Raw genomic sequence first — 14,377 nt, forward strand, 5'->3', positions numbered from 1 at the left:
TCATGCTCTCTAGATTTTATGCTGCTGCTAAGTCGCTTCAGTCGTGTCCAACTCTGTGTGACCCCATAGACAGCAACCCACCAGGCTCCCCCGTCCCTGGGATTCTCCAGGCAAGAACACTGGAGTGGGTTGCCATTTCCTTCTCCAATGCATGAAAGTGAAAAGTGAAAGTGAAGTCGCTCAGTCATGTCTGACTCTTCACGACCCCATGGACTGCAGACCATCAGGCTCCTCCATCCATGGCATTTACCAGGCAAGAGTACTGGAGTGGGGTGCCATCAAATTGGGCTAGTGGCAAATGCTTAACCTTTGTTCCCTCAGAATCATCTGGCTGTTCTAGTTTTTTGTCTTTTCATATTAATTATGGAAGAGATTGTGGATAGCTACAAAAACACTTGTTAGTAAATCTGTGAATCAAATTAGGGAGAATTCACATCTTAACAATACTGAGTTTTCCAACCTGTGAACACCCTGCATCTTTTCCATTTTTTTAGATCTTTGATTTTTTAAAACACTGTATTTTAGAGCATACATATTTCTACATACATATTTTATCATCTTAACCATTTTAAATGACACATCAGTGGTATTAAATTTATTCTTTTTATTTATTTATTTTTGGCTGCACTCGGTCATCATTGCTTTTGTGAGGGCTTTGTCTAGTTGTGGTGAGTGGGGGCCTCTCATTATGGTGGCCTCCTCTGTTGTGGTGCTCTAGGAATGGGCTTCAGTAGTTGCAGCACACTAGCTCGATAGTTGCAGCTCTCAGATTCTAGAGTGTGGTGGGCTCAGTAGTTGTGGCGCACAGGCTTAGTTGCCCTGCAGCATAGGGGATCTTCCTGGACCAGGGATCAAACCCATGTCTTCTACATTGGCAGGCATGCTCCTGTCCACTGCCCTACTAGGGAAGTCCTTCAATACATTCATAAAATTGGCAATCATAACTATCATCTGTCTCCACAACTCTTCCTCTTGAACAACTGCAAGTCTATATCATCAAAATCATAACTCCGAACTCCCCCCTCTCCATAAGCCCTGTGAAAGGTTGTTGTTGAATCACGACGCCGGGATTCTTGGCCCCTGGAGGAGAAGAATTCAATCCGGGGCCAGAGACAAGGCTTGATCACTCAGAGCTTTTGTGTAGTAAAGTTTTATTAAAGTATAAAGGAGATAGAGAAAGCTTCTGACGTAGGCATCAGAAGGGTGCAGAAAGAGTACCCCCTTGTTAGTGTTAGCAATGAAGTTATATACTCTCCAATCAATCCCAAGAATGTCTGGAGGTTGTAAAGACCTCACCAGACCTACTCCCATAATTTACATTTTAAGATAACAGAATTAGCCAGAAGGTTTAATCCAGAGACTGTCCTCAGGCAGGATACATTATTGTTATATAATGCTAAGGAATGTAGAGAAGGAAAAAAAGCTTGTCCTTTCTTCCTCCTTGAGAATTCCAGACCCCTCTCTCCTTGGGGAACCCTAGACTTCTTATCAACCTGCCTAGGAAATGACTCTCTCACCTGGAAAGCACCATTCTACTTTCTGTTTCTATGATTTTGACTACTCTAGTAGTACATACTGGAGAAGGCAGTGGCAACCCACTACAGTACTCTTGCCTGGAAAATCCTATGGACAGAGGAGCCTCGTAGGTTGCAGTCCCTGGGGTCGCTGCGATTCGGACACAACCGAGCGGCTCCACTTTCACTTTTCACTTTCATGCATTGGAGAAGGAAATAGCAACCCACTCCAGTGTTCTTGCCTGGAGAATCCCAGGGACAGGGGAGCCTAGTGGGCTGCCGTCTGTGGGGTCACACAGAGTCGGACACGACTGAAGCGACTCAGCAGCAGCAGCAGCAGTAGTACATACAGTACTTGTATGTATACAGACATACAGTAATTGTCTTTTTGTGACTGACTTATCTCACTTGACATAATGTTCTCAAGGTTCTTCCTGGTTTTATTGCAGAACTTTCTTCCTTTTTAAGATAGAATAATAATTTGCTGTGTGTATATCACATTTTGTTTATCCATTCATCCATCAATGGACACTTGAATTACTTTCACGTTTGAGCCTCTGTGAATGACAGTGCTGGTATAAGCATGGATGTACAAATATCTCCTTAAGACTCTGCTTTCACTTCCTTTGGAGATATACCCAGAATTGGAGTTCCTGGACCATATAGTAATTCTAATGTTTAATTTTTGAGGCACCATCAAGCTGTTTCCCACAGCAATTACACCACGTTATATCCCCACCAGCCATGTACAAGTGTTCCAGTTAATCCGTATCCTTGCCAGCCCTTGTTATTTTCATGGTATTTGAGAGCCATCCTAATGGGTGTAAGACGAATCTTATTATAGTTTTGATTTGCATTTTCCTTAATGATTAATGATGTTCACCATCTTCATGTGTTTATTGGCCATTTGTGTCTTCCTTGGGAAAATATCTATTTACATCCTTTGGTCACTTTTGAAGAATTTTCTTTCATTGAGTTTTAGTTCTTTATGTATTCTGGATGTTAACCCCTTATAAAATACGTGACTTACAGATACTTTCTCCCATTTGGGAATTGCCTTTTTACAATGTTGATGTTGTGTTTTGATGCAAAAAATTTTTAAATTTTCATGAAGTCCAATTGATTGGTATTTTCTTTTGTTGTTTGTGCCTTTTGTCATATTCAAGAAAGCACCGTCAAGTCTAACATCGGGAAGCTTTGGTTGCTATGTTTTCCTCTGAAGAGTTTTACATAGTTTTAGGTTTTACATTTAGGTCTTTGATCTATTTTGAGTTTGTTTTTATATATGGTAATAGATAGGGTCCAATTTCATTTTTTTCATGTGGATATCCAGCTTTCCTAGCATCATTTAGTGGAAAGACTTTTCTTTCCCCATAAATGGTCTTGGAACCATTGTCAACAATCATTTAACCATATATGCAAGGGTTTGTTTCTGGTCTTTCTTCTATTCCGTTGTTACCTCTATGCAAATACCATGTTGTATGTCAGTCTTTCCATCTTTATGCCAGTATCACGTTATTTTGGTTACTAGTTTTCTACTAAGTTTTGAAATTAGGAAGTATGAGTCCTCCAACTTTGTTCTTTTTCAAGATTGTTTTGGCTATTCAAGGTCTTTTGAGCTTTTTTATACATTTTAGGATGGCTTTTTCTCTTTCTGGAAAAAATATCATTGAAATATTATTAGGGATTGCATTGAATATGTAGATCACTTTGAATACTACTAACATATTATTAAGGAACATAAAGTATGTCTGTCTTTATGTCTCATTCCTTTTAACAAGGTTTTTAGTTTTAATTTTACAATTCATTTACTTCCTAGGTTAAGTTATTACTTTTTAAAATTTTATTTATTTATTTATTTTTGGTTGCACTGGGTCTTTGTTGCTGCCCATGGGCTTTCTCTAGTTGCGGAGAGTCAACAGGCCGCACTTCTTTGCAGTGCACAGGCTTCCCATTGCTGTGGCTTCTCTTGTTACAAAGCACAGGCTGTAGGTGCGTGGCTTCAGTAGTTGTGGCACAGGAGCTCATTAGTTGTGTCTCGGGCCCAAGAGCACAGACTCATTAGTTGTAGCACATAGGCTTTAGTTGCCCATAGTATGTGGAATCTTTTCAGACCAGAAATTGAACCAGTATCCCCTACATTGAAAGGAAGATTCCTATCCACTTTACCACCAGGGAAGTCCAAATTATTAGTTCTTTATAATACTGTTATAAATAGAATCATTTTTATAATTTGCTTTTCTGATTGATCATTGTTAGTGCATAGAAACACAGCTCATTTTGGTGGGTGACTTTGTGTCCTGTTATTTGCTAAATTCATTTATTCTAACTAGGTTTTCTGTGTGTGTGTATGTATGTGTGTGGAATCTTTAAGGTTTTCTACGTATAGGATGATATTGTCCATGAACAGAGAAATAATATTACTCCGTTTCTAATTTGGATCCCTGTTATTTCTTTTTCTTGCCCAGTGGCTCTGACTAGAACTTCCAGTGCTGTGTTGAATAGAAGTGGTGAAAGCAGGCGTTGGTTCCTCATTCCTGACCTTAGAGAAAAAGCTTTGTCTTTCACCATTGAGTATGATGTTCACTGTAGAATTTTAAGATATGACTTTTATTATGTTGAAATACTTTCCTTCTGTTCCTACTTCACTGAGTGTTTTTATCATGAAAGAGTGTGGAATTTTGTCAGTGCTTCAGTTGAGATAATCTTTGAGATAATCATTTTTTCAACTTCATTCTATTAATGTGATGTATTACACTGAGCAGTTTTCCAGTGTTGAACCATTCTTGCATTCCAAGAATAAATCCCATTTGTCATGGTGTATAATCTTTTTAATAAGCTTACTAAAGTTATAGCATTCTGATTTGAATTTATGCCAGCTTAACTTCAGTGACATACAAACACTGCTCCTTTACCAATCTGTCCCAACTCCGTTTGGTTGTTGATGTCACATGTTTATACATTGTGTGCCCCAAACCATAAATTAACAATTATTTCAAATGCATTAGTCTCTTATAAGTATATAAATCAAAGTTAAAATAATACTACCATTAATGATTACACAGGTATTTACCTTTGTTCAGATATTTATTTCTTCAAAACAGCTTCAAGTTATTGTGTAGTGTGGTTTCATTTCACCTGCAGGACTCTTTTGAACATTTCTTTCCAAACAGGTCTAGTGGTAGCAAACTACCTTTTGTTTTTCTGGGGATGTATTCATTTCTACCTCACTGTGAAGCACAATTTTGTCACATACAGAATTCTTGACTGATAGTTTGTTGTTTTTTTTTTTTTCTTTTAGCTCTTTGAATATATGGGTTCATAGTCCTTTGGTCTCCAAAGGTTCTGATGAGAAATGTGCTTATAATGTTAGTCGTGAGCTCTTGTATGAAACAAATCATTTCTTCCTTGATATTTTCAAGATTCTTTCTCTTTTTGTGTTTGTCTATTGAAAATTTGAGTGTATAAGTTTCTTTAAGGTTTTATCATTTTTGGAGTTTGTTGAACTTCTTGGATGTTTATATCCATGTCTTTCATCAAATTTAAAATTTCATTTTCAAATTCATTGTTGTCCATTTTTTTAAATTTTAGCCATTCTAGATATGTAATGGTGTCTCACTTTTTAAATTTGTAGTTCCTTAATGATATATAATGTTGAGCACCTTTTCATGTGCTGCTTTGCCATCTGTGTATCATCATGCTCAGATCTGTTGCCCCACAAAGTAGCTGCTACTTACAGCTGTTGCCTTTATTCCACCAAATTTTGACATATCTTTCTTCAGTGGTGGCTCCTTTAGTCCCCTTTCATGGCCTTAGCCTAATGTATTCCTCCCTTATGCCCATGTTCTCCACATGTTCTTTTGTCTTAGCATCTTTGACTCCCTATTACATTTTTACATTAACCTTTGTTTTTCTCTACAATGCTGAACACTTCTTGCAGGCAGGACTGCTTTTGCTCCATTTTATATTACCTGCACTAGGTTGAATACCTGACACATGGTGTTCTTGTGTGTTGAATGAAAGGTTAACTGATTTAATGCATATTGATGGGATATTTTCAATAAATTTTGCTTTTCTCCCAAAATATTAAAGAATATAAGTAATGGAGAGCCTTGGCTGGCTTTTATGACAAGCTCAGTAAAATGATTTGAGATTGAATAGGGATCTGCTATTTCAGGGACCATTGTCATTCATGGATGTGTTTGTGGACTTTACCTGGGAAGAGTGGCAGTTGCTGGACTCAGCTCAGAAGCACCTTTACAGGAGTGTGATGTTGGAGAACTATAGAAACCTGGTGTCCCTGGGTACGTACTGTCCCCTTGAAAGGAGTGTGTGTAATCTCCAGGCTGCTTCTTCTTGGAGGCTGAAAACTGGGGCACTTTTGTAAAATACTGGGTGATTTGGGGCTTATACCTAGAGGCCAGGTTTTCTTCCTTTGGCATCAGAATATGCTGGCTGAATGGTGTTTACTTTGTTAGAGTGCAAAAGGGCAGCTTCATCATGTCACCTCTAAACTAAATTTTCCCAGTTTTTCTGAATCCCTGGGTCCTAGGCATTCTCGATCCAGATTGTCTATAATTTTCCATTCACAGGATATCAATACACCAAACCCAGTATCATTTTCCAGTTGGAACAAGAAGAGCTGTGGATGATGCACAGCCCAAGTCAGGGCCATTCAGGTGAGTAACCAAAATATTTAGATATTTTCCTCCTTACTCAGAATCAGTGTGAGGTCTGACATTTTGTTCTCTTTGTGTTTGTACTTTTATGTTATTTGTAACCATCTTTTGCTCATTATTTCTTCTCTGGTATTCTCAGCTTCCTTCTTTCTTTTCTGAGGTAGTAGACTCATTTCATTGTGCATTTAAGCAGCTTTTATCTCTTTATCTCACCTCATGTGACTTTCACACCCTTTCTAAATAAAGTTAATCTTCCTAATATTAGAATTGTTTCAACTGCAATTTTTAATTAACCTTAAACCAACCTATAAGATGAAGTGATTCATTATCACACATTACCGATTGTCCTAAAGTGGGTCAGCTCTAAGGATGACCAAGTGATTGACTCATTAAACTGCCACAGGTCTACCCCTTCCTTGCCATTCTATGTATTTTCCTCAAATTTCCTCCTTCATAGTCATCAGATGGCTGTGACAGTTCCAGCCAATACCTGCAAATGTACCAGTGACCAGTGGAATAAAGACTGTTCCTTCCCACGTGGCTCTTTTTATCAGACATTAAAATCTATTTCAGGAAGCCCCAGCAGACTTAACCATGTTCAGTAGGCTAGATTTTTGTCACATATCCTGTATAAAACAGACTGGCAAGGGAAATGGCACGCCTTCACTGTTGTCTCAGATAAATCATGCTTCCCATTCAGCAGGGGGTATGGAGATGGGTCTCCAGTTTCCTACCTGAAGCACATGGCCTTATGGATGGATGTAGAACATAAAATCAGGTTTCTGCCAGCCAGGAGAAGGGCAGCAGAACTATCAGCTAGGCAACAGTGTCCACCTACATCTTCCTTTTTGGTGAGGAAGCATCCAGTCACACCCTTCTTTCCACCCATCCATCTTCAAAAATACTCTATCCACCCCTCTTTTCATTCTTACACTATTTTAGTGCAAGTCTAGATCCTTGTTTCTAATCAGAGCTGGTAGTGGTTCTTCATGGTCTGGTGACCTCTAATTAAAATTATCCACACTCATCTCAAACGCTAATAAAGTAATGCTCCAAATTCTCCAAGCTAGGCTTCAACAGTACATGAACCATGAACTTCCAGATGTTCAAGCTGGTTTTAGAAAAGGCAGAGGAACCAGAAATCAAATTGCCAACATCCACTGGATCATTGAAAAAGCAAGAGAGTTCCAGAAAAACATCTATTTCTGCTTTATTGACTATGCCAAAGCCTTTGACTGTGTGGATCACAACAAACTATGGAAAATTCTGAAAGAGATGGGAATACCAGACCACCTGACCTGCCTCCTGAGAAATCTGTATGCAAGTCAAGAAGCAACAGAACTAGACATGGAACAATGGACTGGTTCCAAATTGGGAAAGGAGTACATCAAGGCTGTATATTTTCATGCTGCTTATTTAACTTATATACAGAGTACATCATGCAAAATGCCAGGCTGGATGAAGCACAAGCTGGAATCAAGATTTCTGGGAGAAATATCAATAACCTCAGATTTGCAGATGACACCACCCTTATGGCAGAAAGTGAAGAACTAAAGAGCCTCTTGATGAAAGTGAAAGAGGAGAGTGAAAAAGTTGGCTTAAAATTCAACATTCAAAAAACTAAGATAATGGAGTCCAGTCTCATCACTTCATGGCAAATAGGTGGGGAAACAGTGACAGACTTTATTCTGGGGGGCTTAAAAATCACTGCAGATGGTGAGTGCAGCCATAAAATTAAAAGACGCTTGCTCCTTTGGAGAAAAGCTGTGACAAACTTACATAGCATATTAAAAAGCAGAGATACTTACTTTGCCCACAAAGGTCCATTTAGTCAAAGTAGTCCAAACTACTGGTTTTTCCAGTAGTGATGTATGGATGTGAGAGTTGGACTATAAAGAAAGCTGAGTGCAGAAGAATTGATGCTTTTGAACCGTGTTGTTGAAGAAGACTCTTGAGAGTCCCTTGGACTACAAGGAGATCAAACCAGTCAATCCTAAAGGAAATCAGTCCTAAATATTCATTGCAAGGACTGATGCTGAAGCTGAAACTCCCAATATTTTGGTCACCTAATGCAAAGAACTGACTCATTGGAAAAGACTCTGATGCTGGGTAAGACTGAAGGCAGGAGGAGAAGGGGATGACAGGATGAGATGGTTGGATAGCATCACCGACTCGATAGACATGAGTTTGAACAAGCTCTGGGAGTTGGTGATGGACAGGGAAGCCTGCAGTGCTGCAGTTCATGGGGTCGCAAAGAGTCGGACATGTCTGAACTGATCTGCACCAAAAGAATATTTATTTAGACATATGCAGAAGAGTCTGCGATGGGTAAATTCTAAATTTGTGAAAGATGACAGAGAAAACTTGGCAGCTAAGTAAAACAACTCAAGAGAAAAAATGATTTATGAACGAAAACTAACCATGGTACACTTGCATGATTTACCTGTGAATAGAAATTACATGGTTGTGAAGATGAAAAACCTGAAGACTGATTTAAACAAAAATATGAAATAGCTTGATTAGGATGGTGCAGGTATGGGAAGAGTGTGTATATCATGGGGAATATTCAGGGACGAGGATGAAAGGAATTAAATCTCTACCCTACACACTGAGTAATTAGGAGAAAATCAAGTACAACAGAATAGGCTGTTATTTAGAAAACATGGAGGAAAATACCATAGGAAAGAGCTAAGAGACAAAACTTTTTCCCTCTGAGGAGAATGAAAAAAAGAGAGGCCAGGTGAACAGATGCTCTTTAAACATTAACTACCCCCTCCCCCCACCAAATTTGAAAAAAACAAAATAGATAAAGATCAAGACACAGGTCTGAGTTCTTATTTCAAGGTTGAATAGAAGTGAGAATGGGTAAAGTTGACATATTAATAGATATACCAGAGTAACATGCTGACCAAGGTGAAGGACAGAGCAGGGCATTGAGAGAACACAGCGGAAGGTCAGCTGTGAAGAAGCAACATCACAGGGTCTTAATCCTCATACCAGATTTCTCTACATCCTAAATCTGAACCCTTATTTATTTATACAGAAACCTCCAAATTATAAATGTTCCCAAACATCAATTCCCACTTAGGGCAGTATCTACCCCCATGCTCTGAGAAATGAAAATTTTAATTTTGCTCATTTTTTTCCTTGTACTTTTTTTTTTTTTTAATTTTGGCTGCACTGAATCTTCATTGTGGCATTCAGTTGGATCACATAGTCTTAGATGCCCTGCAGTATGTGGGATCTTAGTTTCACAACCAGGAATCAAATCAGCATCCCCTGCATTGGAAGATTGATTCTTAACCACTGGGCAACCAGGGAAGTCCCTCCATGTGCTTTCCAAAGAAGCTATTATACAAAATTTTGAAATTCAAAGCTATATTTATTACCAGATCTCTATGCCTATTTTCATGTTTTGATTTGTTTCTGCAGGTGCCCAGGAGTTTGTGTACATTTACATTTGAGATTTTATTTGTATTCAGAACTGATATTGGAAATTAAGAAAAACCTCATGACATGGAATTTTTAAAGCAGTTTTATGCTATACTATGATGATGTCACTATTTATAACATATGAGTGTTTTCATTTCTAGACGAAGTCTGGGAAATTGATGGTTGTGTGGAGTGGCATCAGGAAAATCAAGGCAAGCTGGGAAGTATGGCAGAAGGCTATCCCTGTACTGCATTTGGAAAACTGTGTCTTATTACTGCAAATAATGCTTCTTCAAGACAGAGACTTCACAAATGTGTCACAAATGGGAAGAGTTTGAAATGTAATATAGGTTTCAGTAATAATTACGCTGGAAAGAATCCTAATGACTTTCATGCATTGAGGGAATCATCCTTCCTTTCCAAACATGAACAAGCTGTTATTGGCATAAAATATTGTGAAAATGATGAATCTGGAAAAACTGCCAGCAGAAAGCCACTGCTTATTTGCCAACAAATGCATATGGGAGGGAAATTGTTTGAATGCAATTCCTGTGGGAAGGCCTTCAGCAGCAAGTCGAACCTTCTGGTGCATCAGGAAACTCATGAAGAAGCAAAACCCTACAAGTGTGATGGATGTGGGAAAGACTTCAGCAACAAGTCCTACCTCATTGCACATCAGAGAACTCACACAGGAGAGAAACTACATGAATGTAGTGATTGTCAGAAAACTTTTAGTTTCAATTCACAACTTGTTATACATCAGAGAATTCACACACAGGAGAATCCCTATGAATGCTGTGAATGCGGGAAAGTCTTCACTAGGAGGGAACAGCTTGTTTCCCACCAGAGAACTCATTCAGGACTGAAACCCTATGGATGTCATGAATGTGGGAAAGCTTTTGGTTTGAAATCACAACTCATTATACATCAAAGAATTCATACTGGAGAGAAACCCTATGAATGCAGTGATTGTCAGAAAGCCTTTAATACAAAGTCTAACCTCATGGTTCATCAGAGAACTCACACAGGAGAGAAACCTTATAGTTGTAGTGAATGTGGGAAAGCTTTTACTTTCAAGTCACAGCTCATTGTACATCAGGGAGCACACAGTGGCGTCAAACCCTATGGATGTAATCAGTGTGGAAAAGCTTTCAGTTTGAAGTCACAACTCATTGTACATCAGAGAAGTCACACAGGAGTGAAACCCTATGGATGCAATCAATGTGGGAAAGCTTTTAGGAGCAAGTCATACCTCATTATACATCAGAGAACTCACACAGGAGAGAAACTCCATGAATGCTGTGAATGTGGGAGAGCCTTCAGTTTTAATTCACAACTTGTTATACATCAGAGAATTCACACAGGGGAGAATCCCTATGAATGCAGTGAGTGTGGGAAAGCCTTCAGTCGGAAATACCAGCTCATTTCACACCAGAGAACTCATGCAGGGGAAAAGCCCTATGAATGCAGTGACTGTGGGAAAACTTTTGGTTTGAAATCACAGCTCATGATACATCAGCGAACTCATACAGGAGAGAAGCCCTACGAATGCAGTGAATGTCAGAAAGCCTTTAATACAAAGTCAAACCTTATTGTACATCAGAGAACCCACACAGGAGAAAAACCATATGGTTGTAGTGAATGTGGGAAATCCTTTACTTTTAAATCACAGCTCATTGTACATCAGGGAGCACACACTGGGGTAAAACCCTATGGTTGTAATCAGTGTGGGAAAGCCTTCAGTTTGAAGTCACAGCTCATTGTACATCAGAGAAGTCACACAGGATTGAAACCCTATGGGTGCATTGAATGTGGGAAAGCTTTTAGGAGTAAGTCCTACCTCATCATACATACAAGGACTCACACAGGGGAGAAACCACATGAATGCAGTGAATGCGGGAAATCCTTCAGTTTTAACTCACAACTTATTGTACATCAGAGAATTCATACAGGAGAGAGTCCCTATGAATGCAGTGATTGTGGGAAAGCCTTTAATAGGAAAGACCAGCTCATCTCACATCAGCGAACTCATGCAGGGGAAAAACCTTATGGGTGTAGTGAGTGTGGGAAAGCCTTTAGTAGCAAGTCATATCTCATTATACATATGAGAACTCATTCAGGAGAGAAACCATATGAATGTCACAAATGTGGGAAAGCCTTCATTTGGAAGTCACTACTCATTGTACATGAGCGAACTCATGCAGGGGAAAACCCTTATAAATGCAGTCAGTGTGAGAAATCCTTCAGTGGGAAATTACGGCTCCTTGTACATCAGAGAATGCACACGAGAGAGAAGCCCTATGAATGCAATGAGTGTGAAAAAGCCTTCATTAGGAAGTCTCAGCTCATTGTACATCAGAGGACTCATTCAGGGGAGAAACCCTATGAATGCAGTGAGTGCGGAAAAACTTTCTCTCAGAAATCAATTCTCAGTGCACATCAGAGGACTCATACTGGAGAGAAACCTTGTAAATGCGCTGAATGTGGGAAAGCCTTTTGTTGGAAGTCACAACTCATTATGCATCAGAGAACTCATGCAGATGAGAAACATATTGGTGAGTTAAATATAAGAAACTTTCTCTCAAAAGTGAGTTCACAGGAATTCCTAGAAAATTCATAAAGGAGAGAAACTTTATAAATGGAATCATCTCATTATACACCGTGTATGTATGGCATGTGGAAAAGAATCCACAGAAAGCTGTTTTTTATACACACACACACAAATCAGTAAATGTACACAGGAACTGTATGAATTCAGTGAACCCTCTGAAAGTTCTTAGCAGGAAGTCGCACCATGTCTTTAAGTTTGTGCAGTTGAGGAACAATATGAATGAAGTGAATATCAGAAACTCATTTCTTAACATGCTAACATCTGCAAAGAGTCAATTCCATATATGTTGAAGAAACCATGGTATAAAGTTAGGAAAATTCTTCACCTAGAAATGACAGGCTTCTAATAAAAAAGTAAAAATTTGAATGAGTGAAGATCTATGAATGTTTTGTAAGCCTCTACAGGAAGATTTACTATTTTGATTCATCTGGAAAAAAATTTTCCTTTATAAATTTAGGGGAAATTATGCTTGTAAACTCTTAGGAAAAGCTTATAAAAAACTATCCAACTATCAATGATAAACATTTTATAGAATATAAAGATTTTCTTACCTGAGTAAATGTAATAATCATGATAATAATAAGGATCACATCAGAAGCCCTGCAGCAATGTTTAGGTGTTTTCTTCCTTTCTGTACTATAAAATATGTTTTATGGACTTTGGCATATTCTTATGGATGCCACATTTGATAAATTAACTAGATAACAATACTGTTCCCCAGGGATTTATACTCTGCATGGCAACATCTTTAAAATACAACTTGTTACTAGAATAATATGGCATATAAATGCATTTCAGTACCTTAAAACCTTTACTATTGTTTTGTACCCTCTGTAAATGGACCTGAAACCTCTCTTTAGTTATATAATCAGTATAGCCCACGTTTCATGTGTTTGCATATCTGGAATCTGTCCTTCCCTTTTTGATTAGAATACCTTGATTTTCTTTAAGAGAATTGACAGTGTATGTAATGCATGCATGATCAGATCATCATTCAGGGTACCCTGCCAGGAGTTGGCTGAGATAGTCCAAAATTTAAATTTTTAATGGACTCCTTAGTACAGAAAATCAAACGTAGCTTTTGTTCTCAGGTAACATCTTGCTGCAAATATTAATTAGTTCCTTCTATATAGCTTACCCAGAATAGCTTTAGTTGTTGTCACTTCTTAATTCTAGTTCACTTCTCTCTTAACTTGATCTATCTGGTATCCTCTCAGTACATTTAAATGATACCTTTAAGTGATGCTGCTGAAGCCTGCAAGTATAGCTGTAGATTCAGGGCAGTGAAAAGTCATTCTACCAGTGGCTTACTTACAAAATCAGTTTTTTTCATAACCTCACCAATTACCTTTTATCTATTAGCATTAATCTGGAAAGAGCTACAACCCTGAAAATAAGTTTAGGGCTATCTTGGAGGAATATGAGGATTTAAAACTGCAGATACTTCTAAAGCACCCACTACTTTGTGCCCTTCAGTGGGGAATCCCATTGCTTACCCAAAGAAACTGTTTCTTCCATGAAGGATATAGTTACTGATTTCTGAATCCCTAATGCTTATGCAGGGTCCAAAGTCAAGAAACTTGGAGTGAAGAATGATGACTCACAGAAGGGCAGAGAAAGCTTGCATAAGGAAAGAATTTCAGATATTTGCTATAGTCTATCCCCTAAACTTGGAAAATGTCATGAATATGTGTTTTGTCATTGATGTTCCAAGGAAGATACATACACATAATAAAGAATAAACATACTCTGTGTCCCACTCTCCAAGGTTTATTAGATTTTAAAGGTGCTGTGTTGTGTGATGCACATTCACATTCAGCCTCCTCCAGTAGAAGCCAGAGATGTCAGTGTAATGTTGGAGATGTAAATCAAGTACTGTGTGAAAGGATATTGCTGGATTGGGTTTGATCTTAAATGGAAAGTTTTCCAGGTGAATGAAACTGAGCAAAAATGAATAGATTTTTGTAAGCAAAAAAGAGTTAACAATTGAATCTCTGGCTTGAAAATCTACCTAATTCCTCTAACTCTGCCCTAGCCCCAGAAAAGAAAGATGTTCCTGAGACTTTCAGTAATAGTTAATATTTTTCAGGAACATTAAGGGAACGATAATTCTGATGTTTTACAGTGTTTCACAGGAATTA

The 14,377-nt window shown here is 38.4% G+C and overlaps 1 protein-coding gene across 5 annotated transcripts in view; it reads left to right on the forward strand.

Moving 5' to 3' along the window:
• Positions 1-13,984, forward strand: part of ZNF268 (zinc finger protein 268) — a 35,969-nt gene extending 21,985 nt beyond the window's left edge. For all 5 annotated transcript variants that reach the window (XM_042234434.2, XM_042234436.2, XM_042234438.2 and 2 more), the window contains 3 exons: positions 5,692-5,818; positions 6,107-6,193; positions 9,787-13,984. In XM_042234434.2, the coding sequence (XP_042090368.1) occupies positions 5,707-5,818; positions 6,107-6,193; positions 9,787-12,245 (2,658 nt within the window). In that variant the 5' untranslated portion in view covers positions 5,692-5,706 and the 3' untranslated portion in view covers positions 12,246-13,984. The remainder of the gene's footprint in view (positions 1-5,691; positions 5,819-6,106; positions 6,194-9,786) is intronic.
• The last annotated feature ends 393 nt before the right edge of the window (positions 13,985-14,377 follow it).

This window comes from Ovis aries, chromosome 17 (assembly GCF_016772045.2).
Source record: "Ovis aries strain OAR_USU_Benz2616 breed Rambouillet chromosome 17, ARS-UI_Ramb_v3.0, whole genome shotgun sequence".
Classification (NCBI taxonomy): Eukaryota; Metazoa; Chordata; class Mammalia; order Artiodactyla; family Bovidae; genus Ovis; species Ovis aries.